At 45.8% G+C, this 21787-nt stretch overlaps 1 protein-coding gene across 1 annotated transcript in view; it reads right to left on the bottom strand.

The window, feature by feature from the left end:
• Window positions 1–21787, bottom strand: part of LOC146026279 (coagulation factor XIII B chain-like) — a 269367-nt gene that overhangs the window by 157732 nt on the left and 89848 nt on the right. The window contains exons 2-3 of the mRNA XM_083156812.1: window positions 13447–13626; window positions 3759–3941 (exon numbers count right to left, since the gene is read on the bottom strand). Coding sequence (XP_083012938.1) covers window positions 3759–3941; window positions 13447–13626 — 363 coding nt within the window. The remainder of the gene's footprint in view (window positions 1–3758; window positions 3942–13446; window positions 13627–21787) is intronic.

Raw genomic sequence — 21787 nt, 5'->3', positions numbered from 1 at the left:
TCCTGCTGGCTTTTATTTCTCTAAAAACACAGGTGTACCCTGTTGGGTTCATTCTAAAATACATTTTTATATTTAATTTGTGTTTTAGCATACTTGCTGAGCATGAGTGTTTCTAAAAGGCCCAAAACGTACCATTTTCATGAAGAATGGGAACATGATTTTTTTTTTACAATGTTTAAAGACAAATGCATATGTTTAATATGCCATGCTAAGGTTGCTTTGGCGAAGAAGGGGAATTTACAGAGACATTACTCAAGTCTGCATCAAAAATATGATGAAGACTTTCTGCCTAACAGTGAACTAAGGAAGATTAAAGTGAAATCCCTGAAAACTCATTTAGGAGCGCAACAGCTCACATTCACAAAACCTATTGTGCAGTCCCAGGCTGCAGCTGAAGCATCTTTCCGTATAACAAATATTTTAGTGAAACACAAGAAACCTTTCCAGGATAGTGAAATGTTGAAGGAAGCTTTCCTTAGTGCTGGAAGTGTTTTATTTGAAACATTTAAAAATAAAGATGACATCTTGAAAGCAATTAGAGATATGCCACTATCTCGTCAAACTACAGTGAGACGAGTAGAGGGAATTGGCAATGACTTACAGAGGCAAGTGAGAAAACACATCAGTAACTGTTGTTACTTTTCCTTGCAGTTTGATGAATCCACGGATATAGTGGATACTTCACAATTAATTGTGTTTATAAGAATGGTTTTTCCTGATATGAGTAGTATGGAGGAGTTTTTAACTCTCATCCCTATGAAGGGAAAAACTAGAGGTGAAGACATTTACCAAGGCTTTCTGAATTTTGCCAAGGAAAATAATCTTCCTCTTAGCAAACTAGTGTGCATTGCCACAGATGGAGCCCCAGCCATGGTTGGCAAGAATAATGGGTTTCTTGGACTATGTAAAAAAAATGAGGATTTTCCTGATTTTACAAGAATCCATTGTGTTATACATCAGAATGCACTGTGTGCTAAAGTTTTAAACATGGATGATGTTATGGACATTGCAATGAAAATCGTAAACTCAGTTCGGGCAAGGAGTTTACGAAGACGACTTTTCCGTACTCTACTGGAGGAAAGTGAGGCTGAATATGAAGACCTGCTGTTGTATAATGATGTAAGATGGCTTAGTCGGGGGCAGTTCTTAGAACGATTCCAGTCCTTGTTGCCTGAAATAACGGAGTTCTTGGAATCACTTGGAGAAAGTCCATCTCAGCTGCATGATTCATCATGGTTGCTACAGCTAGCTTTTCTAACCGATTTAACCAGTCACTGCAATGCATTTAACCTTGAACTTCAGGGCAAGGATAAAAATATTATCCAATTAATAAGTTCAATAAATGCTTTTAAATCAAAATTGCAGTTTTTAAAGTCACAGCTTTCAAAGGGAATTTTGAGGAATTTTCCCAGTTTTGAGAAAATGATAGACAAGAATCCCAAGAGCAGCAGCACATATGATACATTCTGTGCTGAGATCCAAAATCTTTGGGAAGAACTAGAGAGGCGATTTCAGGACATTAAGCAGCTTGAACCTATCCTAGCCTTCATGTCATTTCCATTTGCTGATGTTGACATTGCTGACATTTCTGGTAATATCTCCTCTATGTTCAATCTGAATACATCAAATGTAGAGGAAGAAATATTAAAACTGCAATCTGATATCCCTTTGAAAGCAAGAGCTTCTGATAATTTTTGGAAACTACTCAGTGCAGAACTGTATCCATGCTTGAGATCAGTAGCTCTTCATTTGACGGCATTTTTTGGGTCAACCTACCTTTGTGAATCTGCTTTTTCACAAATGAAAATAATTAAATCAAGATATAGAAGTCGTATGACTGATGAGCATTTAAAATACTGCCTTCATATGTGCCTAACTAGCTTGGAACCGTCGTTTAGGGAGTTAACACAAGACATGCAGCCTCATGCAACAACTTCACATTGCCAATAATTTTATGTGTAAAACACCCTTTCATTAGAGCCTAAAATGAATGTTTTGTTTGTTTATGTATCGCATTATGATTGTTTACTATGGTAGATCCCAAAAGATTTTTTACATTTACAGTAGATCCCCAAGTCCGAAAGTGTGGCCACCCCTGTCATAAGGGTTAGAACCCCTTTTTGTTAAGCTGCAGCACAGTCATAGTGGACAGTATATAAAATATAGTTTATAAAAAATCTTTCTTGATTATATACACAGCACAGCCAGAAACATCACAATTATTTTTACTTCGGTGGTATGCCTGGAATTTGACCGGGCTGAGCCATGCTCCCCTGCCGCTGCCCCAGCCGCCATTCGCAGCAGTGACCAGGTGGCAGGCTCCGCTTGGGGAGGTTCGGAGCAGCTCGGGGGGACTCTGGGGCACTCGGGAGTTCGGTCATCCAAGCACGGCCAATTCTCCCCCAGCCGCCCGAAACACCCAAAGCGGGGCCTGCCGCCTGGTCACTGCTGCGAATGGCGGTGGGGGCAGTAGCAGGGGAGCCCTGGGACTGCATCCTATCTCTAAATAAGTAGATATGTGCACTGGACACTGGGGGTTATTCTGGTTGATTCGCAAGGCTGCGAATAGCCCAGATGCGCCCTGTGAATGCCAGTACAAAATCCCCCCCACATGCTGGGTTCGTTCACCCGGCATGCAAATGGATGTTTAATATAAACATCCATTCGCAGACCAGGGGGAAACTAACACATCTTTTGATGGTCTCTGACCATTGAATGATGCGGTGAGTGCTTGCATATCTAAAGTGACTCTCAGGTCAATTAGATTTGTGTGCACATTAGGGAGTATGTGGGTGGGCAGCTGATATCTGGTGATGTCAGCTGCCTGCCCGCGGCACCCACGTCATGGGGTGAGTTCCATGGGAATGCCGAGCATTTGCATGGGAACGCCCAAATTCTTGGCATTCCCATGGACACCCATGAAATTCTGGGCGTTCCCATGGGCACTATGGGAATGCCCAGAATTTCATGGGCGTTCCCATGCAAATGCTCGGCATTGCCATGGAACTCACCCCGTGACGTGGGTGCCGCGGGCAGGCAGCTGACATCACCAGATATCAGCTGCCCACCCACTTACTCCCTAATGTGCACACAAATCTAATTGACCTGAGAGTCACTTTAGATATGCAGGCACTCACCGCATCATTCAATGGTCAGAGACTATCAAAAGATGTGTTAGTTTCCCCCTGGCCTGCAAATGGATGTTTATGTTAAACATCCATTCGCATGCCGACTATTTGCAGCCACCCCCCCCCCCGCCCACAGTCTTGGGTGCGTGCACCCAGTGAACAATTTGTTCGCCGCATGCACCCGGCAGATTTTGATTCCACCACCCACAGACAGATCGATATACAGAGAGACAGACAGAGGTCTAGTCCTGCAGGCAGATAGACAGAGGTCTAGCCCTGCACCCTCTACTATGCTTGAGTCAAGATGGCGACGATCGGCGGGGATTTATAGAGGATCCAAACTCTGGTGGGGTGAGTATTCAACAATGAATGCAGGGTGTGGGCCCACTGGGACTCAGGGGCCCGTGGGCATAATGCACCCATTATAAATACGCCACTGCCACACCTTCACCTGAGATTAAGGAGTCGGTATTGGTGTGCTGGTGGTACTAGTGGCAGTAAGTTTTGCCTAGGGTGCTGAATAAACCTTGCACCTGCCTTGGGTATATATAAAATCATGCAACCAGCAGTAACATTGCATTTTACATGTAAAGGAAGTTTCACTGATTAAAGAAGAAAAAGACAACTTACTTAAACATTTTGGTTCAGGATCCCATCCCATTGTAGTACAGTAAGAATATTCCCCGTTAGATTTTCCTAGTGTCCGAAAACCTTCATTACATGTATAATAAATATATGTCCTGGGTCGTGCTGGAAAATAATATTCTCTATAAAGCTGTCCATTAGTCACTTCAGGCCGGTCACATGTCTTACCTGCAGAAACAAAATAAACATATTCTGCTGTCACATAAATGCTTTCAGTCTCCTCAGTGACATACTGTACTGGAGTTTGCATTACATATTGTCCTACAACCTGTCATTAAGAACCTATAATGAGGAATATAACAATTAAATAGAAATAAATAAAGTAATGTTAGTAATCATAGTTGTTACTAAAGTGATAAAGGAGAAATCCATTTACTATTTACAGTGTTTTTTGCTGAAACAAATTTTGGGCCTGATTCAGATCTGTTCGCTAGGCTACATATACTTGCAGCCTAGCAAACATGTAAGTGTCACCCGCCGAATCCCCTCACTAGCATGCAGGGGGGATGTGTACTGGAACACATGCCCTTGCATGCAGTCGAAGGGGAGAGAAATCATTAGATGGTCAGCGCTGACCATCAAATGATTTATCTCTCCTTCGATAATAAAAGTCAGTCTAAGCTGACTTTTATTTCTGTCGTTGATCGCCGAATATGAGGCGGCGTATTTGTGACTTCAGCCGCCCGCCCCAAGCAGGCAATGCCATTCCCAATGGAACACCCAGCATTTTTATAGGGACGCCCATATAAAATGCTGGGTCAAGTTCCCCTGCTCCAGCCCCCATTTTCCATACACGTGCATGCACATGTGCAAACTCCGAACATCGGCGAAGGGGTCGAACTCAGCCCGCTACGAGCAGGTCTGAATCAGTCCCTTTATGCTGTTTATACCTTGGGGTCTAGGGCTGGCTGGCAACTTTGTAACTAGGGGCAGATGTAAGCAAGTGACCCTGCTTTTCCAGCACATGCAACATGATCATGCCAAAAAGTGTTGTGGATGTAGCTTGCCCCATGTGGGTACTGAAATATACTGTATAATCAATTGTTATGGAAAAGCGCTACTATATAGCAAGTATAGGGCCTGATTCAGACCTGTTCGCTAGGCTGCGTATGTATGCGAACACATCCCCTCGCATGCTGTCGAACAGAGGAGAAATCACTCGATGGTCGCTGTCCATCAAATGATTTCTGCAGCCTTCAATCTGAAAAGTACAGTATGTCCATACTTACTTTTCAGATGGCCACAGATTCCCGAAAAGGGGGGGGGAACTGACGTGCAAACGGGTCAGCATATCCCCTACCAGCCCCATCTGACTAATGTAGGCCATACACCAGGATGATATCATTCCCACCAGCCATCTTAGGTGCCATTATTAATTCCTATAACTTGCTCCAGAAACAAGAGAAGATTGATGAAAAATAAAAAAAATGTACGAAAGTAACATTCTATGACTTATCCACAGTGTATAGGCTACCAATACCCCATTAATACCCCTATCACATAACAAACTTGGGTCCAACCCTGTCCACGCTATTAGATTGAGCACGGGTCGCCCATTATACAGAGGGTCAGGGCCGCCGACAGGGGGGTGCTGTGGCTACAGCTGTCCCGGGCCCCAGCCTCTGGAGGGGCCCAGCAGCTGCCCACATCGACAGCGACACGATGCCACCCCCCACCCGCACACCGCCTCCCCCACTCTGCGGCACACACAATACACAGTGACGGTATGAGGATTTACACTGCTCAGTACATTGTTATCTTGTAATATTACCTCTCAACTTGTCAGGAAGTTCAGCACGCACCGCACAGAATCCTACATTTCCCGGCGTTCAATGTGTAGTGAGCCGTTCTGGTAGATGACTGTCTTGTTGTTGTGCATGATGGGAAATGTAGTTTTGTAAAGTCTATTTTCCTACTAGGAGCTTTGAGCTTGTTATTATAAGAACTACAGAAGCGGGCAGCATGTACCGATTGTGAAGGAAATCGTTTGCGTTTAGAAAGAAAATAACAATGGCCACAGGGAAAATGTCAGCTTCCAAGAAGCTGCTGCAGATGGACTTGTATGGGTTGCTGAATATAGAATCCGATGCTACGGAAAAAGAGGTGAGACAACTGCGGGATGATGAGAACCTTTGGGGATATGTACAACGCTTAGGAGAGAGATAATTGTATAATCAGTTTTTATTGAATATTGAAAGAAAGAAATAACAGGGGATTCGTACATTTAGTCATGCGAATATTCTGCTTATCTCAGCGCAGCGAGATATACAGTTGTCAACAATCAGCAGTAATGTTAATGCTCTTAATGTAGTCTATGGAGACATTTTAAAAACCATAAATTGAGGCGCAGGAAGAAAGGTGCGATATGAGTATTCGCATTGGTGCAAACGGGGTGGGATATATGGAGTGGGGGGGAATAAGGGAAGAAGAGAGAGGAGGGAAGAAGATAAAGAGGGGGGGAAGGGGGTGGGGGTCCTGACCTTTCCCGAGTATAAGGTGACGGAGGTAAGTTAGAGCTAATGTGGACCGGAACTGGATCCCGCTACTTAACTACAAATAGAATCTTTGTACTCTTGTGAGGAGTTATAATCCAGCCAAGGAAGCCATATGGCTGTAAAGTCTGAGAGTCTATCCACTGATGATAGTAAAACGTCCTCCATAGACATGTAATGGTCAATTTTGTTGAACCAGGATTTGCGTGTGGGAGGGATCGTGGATTTCCACAGGATTGGTATAGCTGCTCTCGCAGCGTTGCCAAGGTGTCTGAGCAATGAGGTTTTGTAGGAGGATAGCGGAGTGGGGGAGAGGTTTAACAGCCAGAAGACGGGGGTCACAGGAAGGGAAGTGTGGATTATTTTTTGCGAGGTCTCGATAACATCGGTCCAAAAGGGAGTAATTAGTGGGCATTCCCACCATATGTGTAGGAGAGTTCCAGTGGCCTTCCCACACCTCCAGCAGCTCGCTGAGATGGACAGGTTTATGGTGTGTAAAATAGATGGGTGTCTGTACCAGCGCATAATTATTTTGTATTGGGTTTCCCTTGTTTGGATACAAACAGAACTGGCGTGGGCCTTTAAGAAGATAGATTCCCATTCTTTGTTAGAGATATTTAGGCCTAGATCCCGCTCCCAGGCCCGGGTGAATGTAGAGGAAGTATCGTTGTTTAAGTTTTGAAGGAGTTTGTATAACAGTGAGATCGTGTGAGAGGGGTCACATGTAGCTACACAGAGTCTCTCAAAGGAGGTCAGTTCTCTGGATGATAATGCGATTCTAGAGCTTGTTTGCATGAAATGTCGAACCTGGAGGTACTTCCAGAAGTCTCTAAAAGGGACCCCCCATTTTGCCTGTATATCTGGAAACGAGCGCATACCTGAGCCAGCTATCACCTGACCTACTCTAAAAAGTCCCTCTAGTGCCCATTGGGAGAAATCGGAGACGTTCAACCCCGGTTGGAAATCTGGGTTATACAGAAAGGAAGTCAGAGGGCCAAGTTCGGAGGAGATGATGGGGTTGCGCCGTAGAGATTTCCAAACGGCAAGGGTTGGGGTGATAGTCGGGTGGGAAGGTGGCGGTTTAGGGAGCTTAGGGAGCCAGGGAAATATTTCAGGATATTGTCGGACACAAACGCCCTCTAGTTCCACCCATTGTTTGTTGTTTCGGTTTCTAGTCCAGTCTAGTACTCTGTTTAGGTGTATGGCTTGATAGTAATTTTTTATATCTGGTAGTTGAAATCCCCCTCTTTGGGTACTTCTCGTCAGGACTTCTCGTTTAATCCTAGGTTTTTTACGAAACCATATGAATTGTTGGGTCAGAGTTCGGACGGATTTAAACCAGGCTTCTGGGACAGAGATAGGTAAGGTCTGGAGTATGTAGAGCAATTTGGGTAGGGAGTTCATTTTAGTGATGTTGATTTTGCCCAGCCAGGATAGCTGTTTGTTATGCCATCTGCTGTAATCTGCTTGGAGAGATTTAAGTAAGGGTTGGTAGTTCAAAGAGTATAGTCGGGTTAGGTCGCTGGGCAAATTAACCCCTAAGTAAGTTATGTGGGAGGGCTGCCATGTGAATGGGAAGGCCTTTCTCAACTGGGGGACCACTGTGTGGGGTATCAAGATGTTCAGGATGCTTGATTTGGTCATGTTAACTTTGAAGTTGGAAATGGAGCTATAGCGATCTAGTTCGTGTACAAAGTGGGGGAGTGATGTCTCTGGGTGTGTAATTATTGCCAGTAGGTAGTCGGCAAATAGTGCCAACTTATAGTCCGCCTCTCCGACTTGTATGCCCGAGATATGTTTGTTAAGACTTATGGCTCTCGCCAGGGCTTCCATACATAGGACGAAGATTAGCGGTGAAAGGGGGCAGCCCTGCCGTGTTCCGTTGCTAATAGGGAAAGGATCAGAGAGAAAGCCATTTGTCCTTACTCTTGCTGTGGGCATGTGGTATAGGGCCAAAATCCTATGGAGCGCTTGAGTGCCCAGTCCGATATGCTCTAGTACAGACCGCATGAAACTCCAACTGACCCTGTCAAAGGCCTTCTCAGCATCTGTAGAGACCAGGATGGTGGGGATCCGATGCTGAGAGGCAAGATGGATCAGGTTTAGGACCTTGGTGGTGTTGTCCTTTGCTTCCCGGCCAGGAACAAATCCCACCTGATCGTTGTGGATCAATGCGGGAAGAAGTTTGTTCAGTCTGGTCGCCATCAGTTTTGCGAATAACTTGACATCAATGTTTAAAAGAGATATGGGTCTATAACTAGAACATACCGAGGGATCTTTCCCGGGTTTTGGAATGACAGTTATGTGTGCCTCTAGTGACTGTTTAGAGAAGTGCGTATCTGCAGAGATGGCATTGAAGGCACGGAGTAGTTTAGGAGCTAAGAGGTTTTTAAATGTTTTATAGTATATGGCTGTGAAGCCGTCTGGGCCTGGGCTTTTGCCGGAGGGCATGGAAGAAATTGCTAGATCCAATTCAAGCTGGGAAAAAGGCTTTTCCAAGAGATCCCTGTCAGGAAGGGGTAAGGTGGGGAAAGCCACTGAGGATAGCTATTCCTTGGCCTGAAGTACTTTATGCAGGTGGTCTATTGGGGTGGCGTGGTCATGAAGGTTGTATACTGAGGAATAATTGTTTTGGAAGCATGCTGCAATATCCGGGGTCTTAAAGCATAAAGAATTTGCGTCCCTTTTTATCTCATTAATAAAGGAAGCGGACCTCTGGGCTTTAATAGCTTGTGCGAGAAGACGACCCGGTTTGTTACCCCACTGTTAATATCTACTCTTGCACTGATCCTGTGGATATTCCCTGCTGTCTTTGTCTTTGAACTTGGTGACCACCTTATTTTGCTGCTGGATTTGACAGACTCCTTGACAAAGGTCACGGTTAGTGACCGAAACGTTGGAGCATACAACTCAGGATATTGTTTATTGTTGTAGCTGGCTTTTGATTCATCAGGAGTTCTTTTTCCCTGATCTTTAATTAGTGGAGAGTGCTTTTGTCTTACCTCAGGGTGAGACTTTTTTCTGTACTCTTGCACTTGCGTATTTCTAATTTGGTGCTCTCGGTGAGGATTTTATTCAAATTAGAACGGGCTTCAACTAGTTCTGCAAGTGTTGATGGCAAGGTGTTAGTTTTGTGCATGGTTTCAAGGTTGTGGATGGTGTTCAGTAGTGTCAGTATTCTAGCAGCTTTTTGTTTCTTGGTGTATGTGCCCAGCTGTATCAGCTTACCTCGTATGACGCATTTGTGTGCCTCCCATAACGTTATTGCGGATATATCTGCAGTGTCATTCAGACTAAAATAGTCTGAAAGTGCTGTCTCTAGTTCAGATTTGCAGTACGTGTCTTGCAGCAGAGATTCATTGAGCCTCCATGTCCATTGGCCGGGGGTATGTTGGGGGATCGCTAGAGTCATTGTGATAGGAGCGTGGTCCGACCAAGTAATGGAGCCCACGGTTGCTTCTAGAAGCAGAGGAAGGTGTCTATGGCTTAAGAATGGATAGTCCAGATGGGAGTAGGTCTGGTGGGGGTGGGAATAAAATGAATAATCCCTGCCGGTAGGGTTTAGGACTCTCCAGGAGTTGGCTAGCTGGAGGTCATGGAGAATTTTGTTAACTTTTTGGTATTTCCGGGTAGAAAATCGGCGGGAGCTGGTTGATGTGTCTTTGACTGGGTCTATAGTCCAATTAAAGTCTCCCCCTACAATTACCATGCCTTCGAAGGAAGAGTCTAAACGTGTGATGTGTGATTGAAAGAAGGAATACTGGTCTTGGTTGGGGGCATAGACTACTACAAACGTGTAGGGTTAAGTAGAGATCTTACACTTGATAAGGAGGATTCTACCAGGGGCTATTTTCTGTACAGAAATATCGGAGAGCTGAAGATTTTTAGAAAACAGAATTGCTACCCCTTTAGATTTGCTATTGGGTGTGTTGCAGTAGTAGGCGAGGGGAAAGCGACGGTTAGAGATGGATGGGTTTTGGGAGGATACTCTAAAGTGGGTTTCTTGTACCATAGCGATATCTGCCCTTTCAGCCCAGAGGGTCCTGAGTAGGCTAGATCTTTTCTCTGGGCTATTAAGTCCTTTTGCATTGATCGAAAGGATCTTTAGTTTACCTGTTGTGGTCATATATAGTGGGGTGTGATGAAATGTCTATGGTTTCGGGAAAGGTCAGGTGGTAGGGGGGGTTTGGGAGGAAGAGGACAGCGTAAAGGAAAGGTGTACAAGGAAACATATTAAACAACAACAATATTAATGAAAAAACTCCCGCTATGGGGCGACTGGCGGTGGGGCCTGCCAGCGACCCAGGAGGCAGTATAGCCTAAGGTGGGTATGGGGTGAAGGAGTCACCGCTGTAAACAAAATATAATGCACATTCAATGATATGCTAAAGTAAGTGCAGTCATGAGACATTCTATAAAAATAGCTTATGTAACTTTACATTTGAAAAGGTACTAAAAAGGGGGAAATGAACTATCCCTTAAATTAGGGACTTATATGGGTTGGTTGTATCAACAAGCAAACAGTTAACTTAATAATCAACTACAATGGTATAGTCACCAGTCCTGAGTATAGGCTAGGAGTTGAAGACAGTCCCAACAAAGACGGCCCCTCAGGTTTTCAGGTGGGGCTGGTGTCTGGCGAAGTTGAGGCTTGTCCTTGTTTCTTTTTGGTGTGGCGAACTTCTTGCCAGGGCTGATCTTGTTCTGGTCGTCGAAGAGAGGGGAGCTCCGGATGCGTGAATTCCCAGTTAGGTATATCAAGACTTGGAAGGCCCAGTGCTGTGCAAAACGAGGGGAGGTCGGAGAAGGAGTTCAGGGAGTGCAATTTCCCAGCGGAGGTCACCTGAAGGTTGAAGGGGAAGCCCCATTTGTATTTCAGTTGACGCTTGCGGAGTTCAGAGGTGAGGGGTCTTAGCGCCTTCCGCTGTTGGAGGGTGTGCCAAGATAGGTCTTGGTAAATTTGTATGTTGGAGCCGTTGAAATCTACGCCATCCAACTGACGTATCTTGCGGACAATGTTCTCTTTTTGTGAGTAGTAATGTAAATGGCAGATCACGTCCCACGGGCGATCTGACGGGGAGCCTCTGGGTCTAAGTGCGCGGTGCGCTCGGTCTAGAAGTATAGTATCAGAGGGGTCATTTCCCAATATCTCGTTGAAAATCTTAGTAAGGGCGTCCGGAAGGCTTTCCTGGGTGATATCTTCAGGCAGACCTCGTATGCAGAGGTTATTTCTCCTCCCTCTGTTGTCCAGGTCCGTCAGATGCATTTGGAGGGAGCGAATTTCAGCTGATTGGGCGTGGATAATCTCTGAAAGAGAATTGCAGAAGGTGTATGTTTCTTCCTGGTGTACTTCCAGGGTGGTCGTACGATAAGAGAGTTTGGAGAGATCTTATTGGATGGCAGCTATTTCTTGACGGAAAGTATGTTGAATGTCTTGCTTCGTTGGGAGAGTCTTCATGTAAGACAGGGCTTCTCTAATTTCGGAGAGTTCCGTTAACAGAAGTGAGGCCTGGGTTGCTGGTGGGGGAACTGGTGATTCAGGTGCTGATGATTCATCAGTTTGTCTGGAGGGGGTGTATTGCAAGAACGGTCTCATATCTGTCATGTTTTCTTTAGGGAGAGGTGCGGTACCTTTCTGTGCAGGTCTTTTATTTTTGACCATACTAGCATGCGAATGTAGCGAATGTAGAGAGGACGAATCTTGGGTCTGGGAGGGAGGTCTCAGACTGCGATCATATCAAAGCAGTGATGTCATATCAGGCGGTGACTCCCAAGGGCCTGGTTTCAGAATAGCATCTTCAGTTGGGATGTAGCATGTTTAGATGTAGTCTTTTATGCTTCCCATCTAGGCACAAAGTCTGCGCCCATTAATCAATGACAGCAGGTCGTCAGGCGATCTCTCGTTAAATTAGTTAGGTAAGTCGTGAAAATCTAGCCTGGTCTGCAACTGTTTGTTTAAATACACTGACTGCAGTTAAATTCAGCCACCACTAGAGGGCGGTCATGTATAACAATTGGGGACACTTCAGGCTGAGAATACTTTAATGTCCTGGAGATAGGGTTTGCTTTACTGTTGCCTTATTGCTGGTAAATACAGAGTCCACAACCCTCTTATGTGTGAAGTGATTCTGTGAACCAGGGGTATTAGGGGGGGGCAGATGATGAGGTGTGTGGAGAATATAGGAGGGGATGCCTGGATAGGGAGGCTCAGGAGGGGTACACCACGTAGGGGAGCCAGAAGTTGCACTTCTCCCTAGTCTGCAATGCAGTGCAAGCACCCCCAAAGCGGATCCCAAGTAATGTAGAAAACCTGAAGGGAGGTCAGGCTCTGTTAGGAGGTCAGCTAGAAGAGCAGCCCCGGGAGATTTGGGGAGGGATTACCCTTCACTGCGGACCCTAGGGGTTCAGAACACCGGGCTGCGCTAGTCCTAAAATGGCGGTAGTGGTATAATGGCGGCGGCCTCCCGCTCCGTCCCCCCCACGTAGCCCGCACTTTATGCTGTTAGGTCCCCAAGCGGGTACCTACTGTGTTGCCCGGTGTCTCCGGTGCCTCTCCCGGGGGATGCGGCGGGTGTCCAACGCTAGGTCCGCCCCCCTCTGTCTGGCTCCGGCACCGTTCGGGGCTCCGGTGATTAGTTGATGCGCCTCAGTTCCTCTGGCGCCACGATTGGGGAAGGCGCAGGTGGGGTGATGAGTTGAGCCGGGTCCCGATCTCGGCGTGGGCCGCGCTCCGCCGCTCATCGGGTACTCGATGTCCCGCCTCCCTGTACTACTTGAGGTCCCGACCTCGCGACCAGGCCGCAACCCGCAAGAGCACTAAAAAGTGCTCTCCGGCTCCGCGACAGGGGTCAGCAGCGGTCGGGACACTGGAGGGTAAGGATGGGGTGATGCAGGGGGGTGAGAAAGGGGATTTGGAGGGGAAAAGAGGCTGTTTGTTTATGCCAATTCGGGAGCTCGAGCCAAAAGCGTCTTGCCAGGGTGCTCACCAGGCCACGCCCCCCAGGAGAGAGATAAAGTGTGTGTGGGGGCCCCAAGATTCCTAGTGGTTGCTTTGCAGAGGGTGACCCGGGATTAACCCTATGTATAATCCAGGTCGAACTGTCTAGGTAGGAAAAAAGATATCAAATAGGAATAATTTTTTTTTTTCAATTAAACGATTAATTGTATGTAAATGTACTTACTTATACAGGTTGCAGGTGGAGACCAGCCATTTGATGTGCATATACGGGGTTTAGTTGGTTCAGACTGGGGTTCAAATCCTTCATTACACTGCAGCAAAATTTCATCTCCTTCATTGTAGATGGACTTCTCACTTAGCAATTTACCATTGTCCACCTTTTGATATTGGTCGCAGGAAATTTCTAGGGGAATGTAACATACAAATTTGAATAAAACACTTATGTAGGGTACACACCAGGGGTGTGGGTTGTTTGGTCTACAACAACTAGGTCAACAATCATTGGGTCGACACCACTAGGTCGACAGGCAACAAGGTCACCATGGGTCTAGGTCAACATGGGTCAAGGTCGACATGTGTCTAGGTCGACCTGGGTCTAGGTGAACAGGACATTAGGTAGACACAAGCATTAGGTCGACATGGGCAAGGTCGACAGTTTAAAGGTTAACATGGGGTTTTTCACTGTTGTTTTTACCCGAATGTCAACACAGTCGACATGGACACAGTTTGAAGTGCACAGCTTCGCACGTGATGCTTCGGGCACACTATTTTATTCTCCCACCACGCCCTAGTGGATGGTAGGGCATGAAATACCGCCTGTTGGCTAAAAAAAAGTGCAAAACCCCATGTCAACCTTTTGTCTGTCGACTTTTTGTCTCTCGTCCTTGCCCATGTAGACCTTTTGTTTGTGTCGACCTAATGACCTCTTGGCCTAGACCCATGTCAACCTTGACCATGTCGACATAGACCCATGTCGACTTTGTTGCCTGTCGACCTAGTTGCTGAAGACCTAATAACCGTATCCCCACACCAGAACCACCATGATCGTTAGACGGTTGAGAAACGGTTTTCCTTGAACTTCCCGGAAACTTCCAGGAAGTACCCAGCTCACAATTTGCAAAAAGTGTGTTTTTGTGCGAAACGATCTCAATCCGATCAGGATGTGGATGGTTTTTTTTTGCTCCTACACTATTATTAACCTCAATATCATTAATTTCCACTCATTTCCAATCTATTCTGAAAACCTCACAATATTGTTTTTAGGGCAAAAGGTTGCACCAAGGTAGCTGGATAACTATGCTAAGCCACACAAAAACATGGCTCATCTAGGAGTGGCAATGCAGTGGCAGACAGGATGGCTGTTTAAAAAACTAAGCCCCAAAAAGCACATAATGGCAAAAAAAGAGGACAGCTTTCTGGTTTCCAGCAAGTTAGGCGAGACTTACAAGCTGACTTACAAGCAAAGTTTAATAAACGATAACCCACTATATGGCTTGATTGTCCAATGTCTACACATTTGCTGAAAGAATTGGCTTTGGAAGTCTGACACCACTTGGCTCTGCGTCTAGCAATGTTGGATGCCATGTAAGCTGATTTTACATGATTGGTTTGATGGGTAATAAATACGTATAGCCAAGGAGCAGTGGATGATTTGGGCAGCACTGAGATCTGCTCCGAGCTTCCAAAAGAAAATCAGCAACTTTCTATTTTCCAGCAAGTTAGGCGAGAGGAAGCAATGCACAAAAACATTGTGAATGGCCAAGGGTTTCTTACATGGGTGGAAAAGACAAGCCAATGAATGCACCAAGGAAGCTGGCTAACTATGCTAAGCCACACAAGTGTGTGGCACAAACACGTGGCTCATCTAGGAGTGGCAATGCAGTGGTAGACAGAATGTCAGTTGGAAAAACTAGGCCCCACAAAGCACATAATGGTCAAAAAAGAGGTGCAAGTTGGAATTGTCCTTGGGCCCTCCCACCCACCCACCCTTATGTTGTGTAAATAGGACATGCACACTTTAACAAACCAATCATTTCAGCGACAGTGTCTGCCAAAAGACTGTGAAATTATTGGTTTGTTTGGGCCCCCACAAAAAAATAAGCAAGTCACCTCTCCCTGCACAAACTGGTTCTATAGAGGAAAGATGTCCGCCTCATCCTCCTACTCTGATTCCTCACCCCCTTCACTGTGTAATTCCTCATCCTCACAGATTATCAATTCATCCCCACTGGATTCCACAATCACAGGTCCCTCTGTGGTCTCTGGAGGCAATTGCTGGTCTTCATTCAAGAATTGATCATTCATTTTGATAAACATCATATTTTCCACATTTTGCGGAAGCAACCACCTACGCCGCTAACTGACCAGGTTCCCCTCTGCACTAAAAACTCTACACACTGTAGGGAGGACAACTCAGGTAAAATAGACCCAGTTTGTACAGGGGTTTCCAAACTGCCTTTTTTACTTGCCAGTACAGGTATGGAATGTCTGACATGTCTACTTGGATGCTGTCACCAAAGTAATCCTCCACCAGGTTTTCAATGGTGACAGCATCCAATGCAGTGACTGTAGACACGTCAGCAATCATTGGCAGGTCCTTTAGTCCGGACCATATGTCCAAACTCGCTCCTGCCTTCCCTGCATCCCCGCTAGTGGGTTGTGTCAGAAATTTCAGCTATTTCCTCGCAGCCACAGGTGTGGGAGAAAATGAGGGAGGAGCTGTTGCCGTGTCACGGTCCGCTTCAGATGACAATCTCCTGATCAGCAGGTCTTTGCACCTTTGTAGACTTCTGTCTACCGGAAAAAGAGACACAACATACGCATTAAACCGAGGATTGAGCACGGTGGCCAGAATGTATTCCTCTGACTTTAAAAGGCTGACCACCTTACTATGCTGGCAAAGCATATGGAGGGCTTCATCCACAAGAGCTAAATGCCTTGCGGAATCACAATGCTTTAGCTCCTCCTTTACTTTCTCCAGCTGCTTCTGAAAAAGCCTGATCAGGGGAATCACCTGACTTAGGGCCTTATTCTGGTTGGTGCGGCCGGGCCGTACGCGTACGTTCCGGGGTTTTTTATGATCTGCGCATGCGTACATTCGCTAATGCGCAGGCGCGAACACTCCACAACGCTTACGGACGGATCTCTACGTGCGAAAAAACCTGTACCCGAGTGTACGGGCATTGGGGGCGGCATAGGGGCGTGATGAGGGGAGCGGCCTAAATAATGAGGGAAAATGGGCGTAAATATGGGCGTACACGGGGGTGTGCACCAAAAATGAGCGGTGCTACTACCGCACGATCGCCTAAAGCACCGTTCATTTCGGACACAAAACAGGCGGCCGCCAACCGCCAGCTCAGACCACCCCTACAGATACCGCATGCCAGCGTGCGCCTGGGTTTGCTAATTAACGCTGATTACTACTCAAACACATACACCTGAATGTAATAATCTATTAAGTCCAAACCATGATTTCACTACCTGCAAGCCACACACAACACTCAAACACATTGGAAGCTTATCTTTCTATACTTCTCGACATTTAAAGGTTTGTTTAATTTAAGGTAAGAATCTTTTTAAGACCTGCTTATATATGCTAAGGTAGCTATTTGCTAAACAGTTATACACATTCACTACGTGCTTTCATAGACTTTACACAGTAGCACACTCAATCTACACAAGTCGACATGTGTCAACGTGTTCACTCTAATACAAACATAGGTTTTGTATTTATGATACAATAACATAAACCACATCTAACACCTACAAAGGATGTTTCAGCAATGTTTTAAGCCCATGCCCACTATTTTGCACACAATCTTTGTATAGTACCCAAAATACAGAACTGTACCACTATCTGATCTGCTATGAATTGGATTTTACTACACTCTGGATGTAAGATGCCACCAATCACATTATTGCACTCACATCTCTCTAACAAAGGATTCCTACATCTGCTTATGACACTGTAAAATCATATATATTTAAAAAGTTATACATGTTTGTTCACAAGCAATTTTCTCATGTTTGGCCGATTCACACATCTTTTTTTAGGGAGGACACATATGCATTCCTACACAAATGTACCTTTTGACCCTTGTTTGTCTGCCTCACCCACTCCATGAGGAAAGCATTGTTCTGGACCTGCTTTTACCTACTACTGTAGGAGCTACCTCACCTGCACACAAACTGCTTTCTCACCTATTAAGTTGCTCTGCACATGTGCTGACACAAACTAATTAGCAGGGAAAAGTTGGATAGGAACATGGGAATGGCCATGGAGAGGGTTACACATGGGAAACTTCTACCACACTTCAACAAATGTTCAAAAATACCCTGGTCAGTAAGTACACATAAATGTAGTATTTGTTTCACACAAGAAATTACACATACAACAATTTTGTTTTAATTGGTAAAATAAATTTATTTGCTGTTCAGCATCACAGCTTATTTGACACTTTAATGTCATAAATCAAATAAACAAATAAAATAGACACAAAAATAAAAAAACAGCCAGAACAAGAGGTTGCATATCTCCAAACATGTGTTACCCTGCAAATGCAATGGTGAAAGAAATGGGGACACCAGAATACGTACTGCAACAACCAGGGTGAATACTAAGCAAGATACACACCACCAAAAATGTATCCTGCATTTGTAGAGGTCAAAATAAGAACTTTAATGCCCATGGCACGAAAATGGATCGATGGCCAACTCAGGAAGTGGATGTCCAGTGCAATTTAAACATTTGGGGTCCAACCACAGAGGAAGTGAACCAGGTCTCATTATTTGGGCCCTTTTTTCCCCCTTTTAGATGGGGCCTTGGGGACAGGGGCCTTTGGCTCAGATGGCTTGCGGCGTCTTCCCCTAGTGGACACAGGAGGGTCAGCAGAGGTGGAAGGTTGGGGAGCAGCTTGGGGTGGGCCAGCAGATGGGGGATTGTCCCTTAGGGACCTGGCGGTGGTCAGCAGCTCCGCAAGAATTTCATTCTGGCGGCTGAGGTGTTGGCCAATGCTTTGCATGCCAGCCGCCAGAGTGTCATTCATGCGGTTCAAGGCCTCACACTGCTGCCTGTTTGTGGCCTTCCACTCCGCCAGAAATTCCCCAACCTGCTGCTGACGGATCGCAGCATCCACCCCTTGCTGCTTGATCCTCTCCAGCATCACCATCACGCTCTCATCCCATGTCTCCTGTGGCTGGGGCTGGGGGTGTCGTCTTGGTGGAGGCTGGACCACTTGCTCCACCTGTGGCTCTGCAGAGGAAGATGCTGCCGGTTCATCCTGGGTTTCTGCTTCTGCTAGGATAATAATTGAAAACAATGTCACCATTACATACGCACTAAAAAATATCTTTCAAAATACAATGCATTACTGTGACTTACCATCAAAAGCAGCATCAAAGACCTCCGCCGGGAGCTCACTGTCCATATTGGAGATCCCCCTGACCTCGGCCACATCAATGACGTCCAAGGTGTCCTGCTCCATATACTCCAAATTATCGGGCATAGGACCTCTCCCGGTGGACATGCTGTGGTTGTACCGGTCAGTCATCTTCCTCTTCAGTGTCGTTTTGAAGTCTGTCCACCTACAAGTTTAAAAATACAAATATCACCATGAGATATGTGCACCACTGTGCTAGTGAACATCATGACTATGTTACATTTCCTAGTGTGGGTTATCTTATGTTTTTTAGCCATATGTGTCCCACACACACACTAATGTCTCCATTAGGAGGCATTTCAGTGTCTCATCTCATTCATTAGGCCACTAAATGCACATACATAGATCACTATGCAGAAATGACATCATCCATGGCCAAATTATGCACCTCCACCTGTTGTGAAACTACACATTCCACCATAGCTTGACAGTGTGGTTATTATGGAGTCATTTAACTATGGGATGGCATACTGGGATGTGTAGTTTCTCACCAGCTACATGTGCACAGTTTGGTCATTCTTGTTTCAGTTTCATCATATGGAACATGTTACAACAACTCTTTCCAAAACACACTTTCTCTTGTCCCATCACATACTTCACATACTTCACATGAGCAGAACTGTGCCCATAACCTCACATCACACCAATGGTGCATGTTTCATATATCAATGTGGGTTATTAGACATGGTTGTGTTCACATGTGACATTGAAGTGTAGCACTATCTACAAACACACCTTTCTATTATTCTCAAAACATACATGTAACATATGTACACACATATGACATTATCAGGGGGACAAACACACTTGCCTTTTCTTCACCGCTAGCCAATCTCTGACCACTGGTGACACCTGGTTCACTTCCTCTGTGATCTTGTCCCAAAGGTTTCTCCTTGCACTGGCACCCGGCTTCCTGGTTGGCAATTCGATCCATTCGCGTGCTCTGGGCACTAAAATTCTTAATTCTGCCTCTACAAATGCAGGGTTTCTCTTTTTGGTGGTGGTATCCTGCTCAGTCCTCACCCTAGATGTTGCAGCTCGTTTTCTGGTGGCCCCAGTTCTCTCACCATACACCTGCTGGGTCACACCTGTTTGGAGAGATGCAACCTCTTGTTCTGGCTGGTTGCTTGGCCCTTGTGGAGCTGGTGGAGGTTGAACAGGGCCTGTTAGTGAGGGGCCCGCTTGGTCTTGCAGGCTACTTCTCTCTTGAGCCCTCCTTCTCCGCTCCTGTTCCCTCTGCTGTAAAGCTTCAAGCAGGGATTCTGCTGTAGCTCTCTGTAGAGCGTCCTCAGCTGCGGAATCGTCTGAGCTAGACATGTTTGCAGCAATTCTGGCCTGCATCTGACTGAATATTTATATGTTAAACTCCCGCCATGAACAAGGGGGCGTATATTTTTCCCCGCAATGTAGTTGCTAATTTACGCCGATATTTCCCGCCGATAATTGCCGCTTAAATTACGCAGGTCTCAACGCACCTGATCAATCACCTGTATATGCACATACACAGGTTGTGGAGCATTGTGTGCTACATCGTGAAATGTGTGCACCTGTCATTCCAATGATGAGTGTTGTCAGCTGGTATCTGTTGGAGTTCGTGTATGCTTTGTGAGTCACATTTCAAAACATCACGTTATAATGCTTTCCTTACATATGTAATGAGTATGAAATTGTCATACACCAACATGTTGCATTGTGCCCCTTTTAGCAGCGTATTTATTAGTAGACGGTTGCGTGTATTCTTTTCCGCACACTGTATATACAGTACGTCTCTCCATGGAAATCGGTGTATTGTGCCCCTTTTAGCAGCGTATTTATTAGTAGACGGTTGCGTGTATTCTTTTACGCACACTGTATATACAGTTCCTCTCTATACATTGAATGCATGCTGTTGGTTATGGTGTGTGTATATCGGAACGGTCCGCGTAAGTTTCTATTCGCATCCAGTTTGTTAATGTAAGAAGGATTAATAAAGTTAATACTAAACAAACAATTTTTTAGACCAATCAGCAAGCACCAAAAGTGATATATGTACCTGCAATTATTAACTGCGCCATTGCCACTATGACTTCAACCAGGGCTAGGGCGTTTTCGACACAGGAGCTGTTGGCCTTGGTTGAGGTCATGGACCGTCACCTGGGGCCCAGGGGCCCATATGTGTCCAACATGGACAAGCGGCGGGCGTATAATGCTGCCCGCCGCCTAATATACACCCGGACCGGCGTCCGCAGAAGCCTGGGCCAAGTCGAGCGGCGCTGGTCTGACCTGCGCCGGCGGCAGCCAGTGTTGCTTTCTACACTTCGCCGCCATATTGCCCGATGTAAGTTTTTATTACTAGTATGTCTGCGTTTTTTTGCAAATGATTTCTGTACTTTTTATAAATATGTTCCTGAGTATGTGGGTGTATATGGGTATATAGGGGGTGTATATGGGGTGTATATGGGGTGTATGTGGGGTGTATGTGGGGTGTATAGGGGGTGTATAGGGGGTGTATATGGGGTGTATATGGGGTGTATGTGGGGTGTATGTGGGGTGTATAGGGGGTGTATATGGGGTGTATATGGGGTGTATGTGGGGTGTATATGGGGTGTATGTGGGGTGTATGTGGGGTGTATAGGGGGTGTATATGGGGTGTATGTGGGGTGTATGTGGGGTGTATGTGGGGTGTATAGGGGGTGTATAGGGGGGGGGGTTAAGTAGTTGCTCAGTTTTTGGGTGTAGCATATCAATTAGTTTGCATGATAAATGTCTGAAATATAACAGCAATGATAATTTGGAAGGTTATGAGCATGACTAATGTGAATTTTTCTTTCCCTCTTTTTTATGAAACCCAATCTTCGATTTCTATGACATCAACATGAACATTTCAGCACGGGCAAGGGCACGCATAGAAGCCCGGGAGCAGGCAGCCCGGGAGCAGGCAGCCCGGGAGCAGGCAGCCCGGGAGCAGGCAGCCCAGGAGCAGCCAGACGAGGAGGAGGAAGAGGAGGAGGAAGAGGAGGAGGAAGAGGAGGAGGAAGAGGAGGAGACAATGGGTCCAGCTGGGGCCCACCAAATTTCGCCATGTATGCTTTACAAACATAGCTTTAGGCCTATAATTTGTACAGCTAAGTCCTAAATTTAAAATAG

The sequence above is a fragment of the Crinia signifera genome, chromosome 8 (genome assembly GCF_055691185.1).
Source record: "Crinia signifera chromosome 8, ASM5569118v1, whole genome shotgun sequence".
Lineage (NCBI taxonomy): Eukaryota > Metazoa > Chordata > Amphibia > Anura > Myobatrachidae > Crinia > Crinia signifera.
The sequence above is the reverse complement of the archived record's forward strand: the minus strand, read 5'-3'. Positions and strand labels throughout refer to the sequence as shown.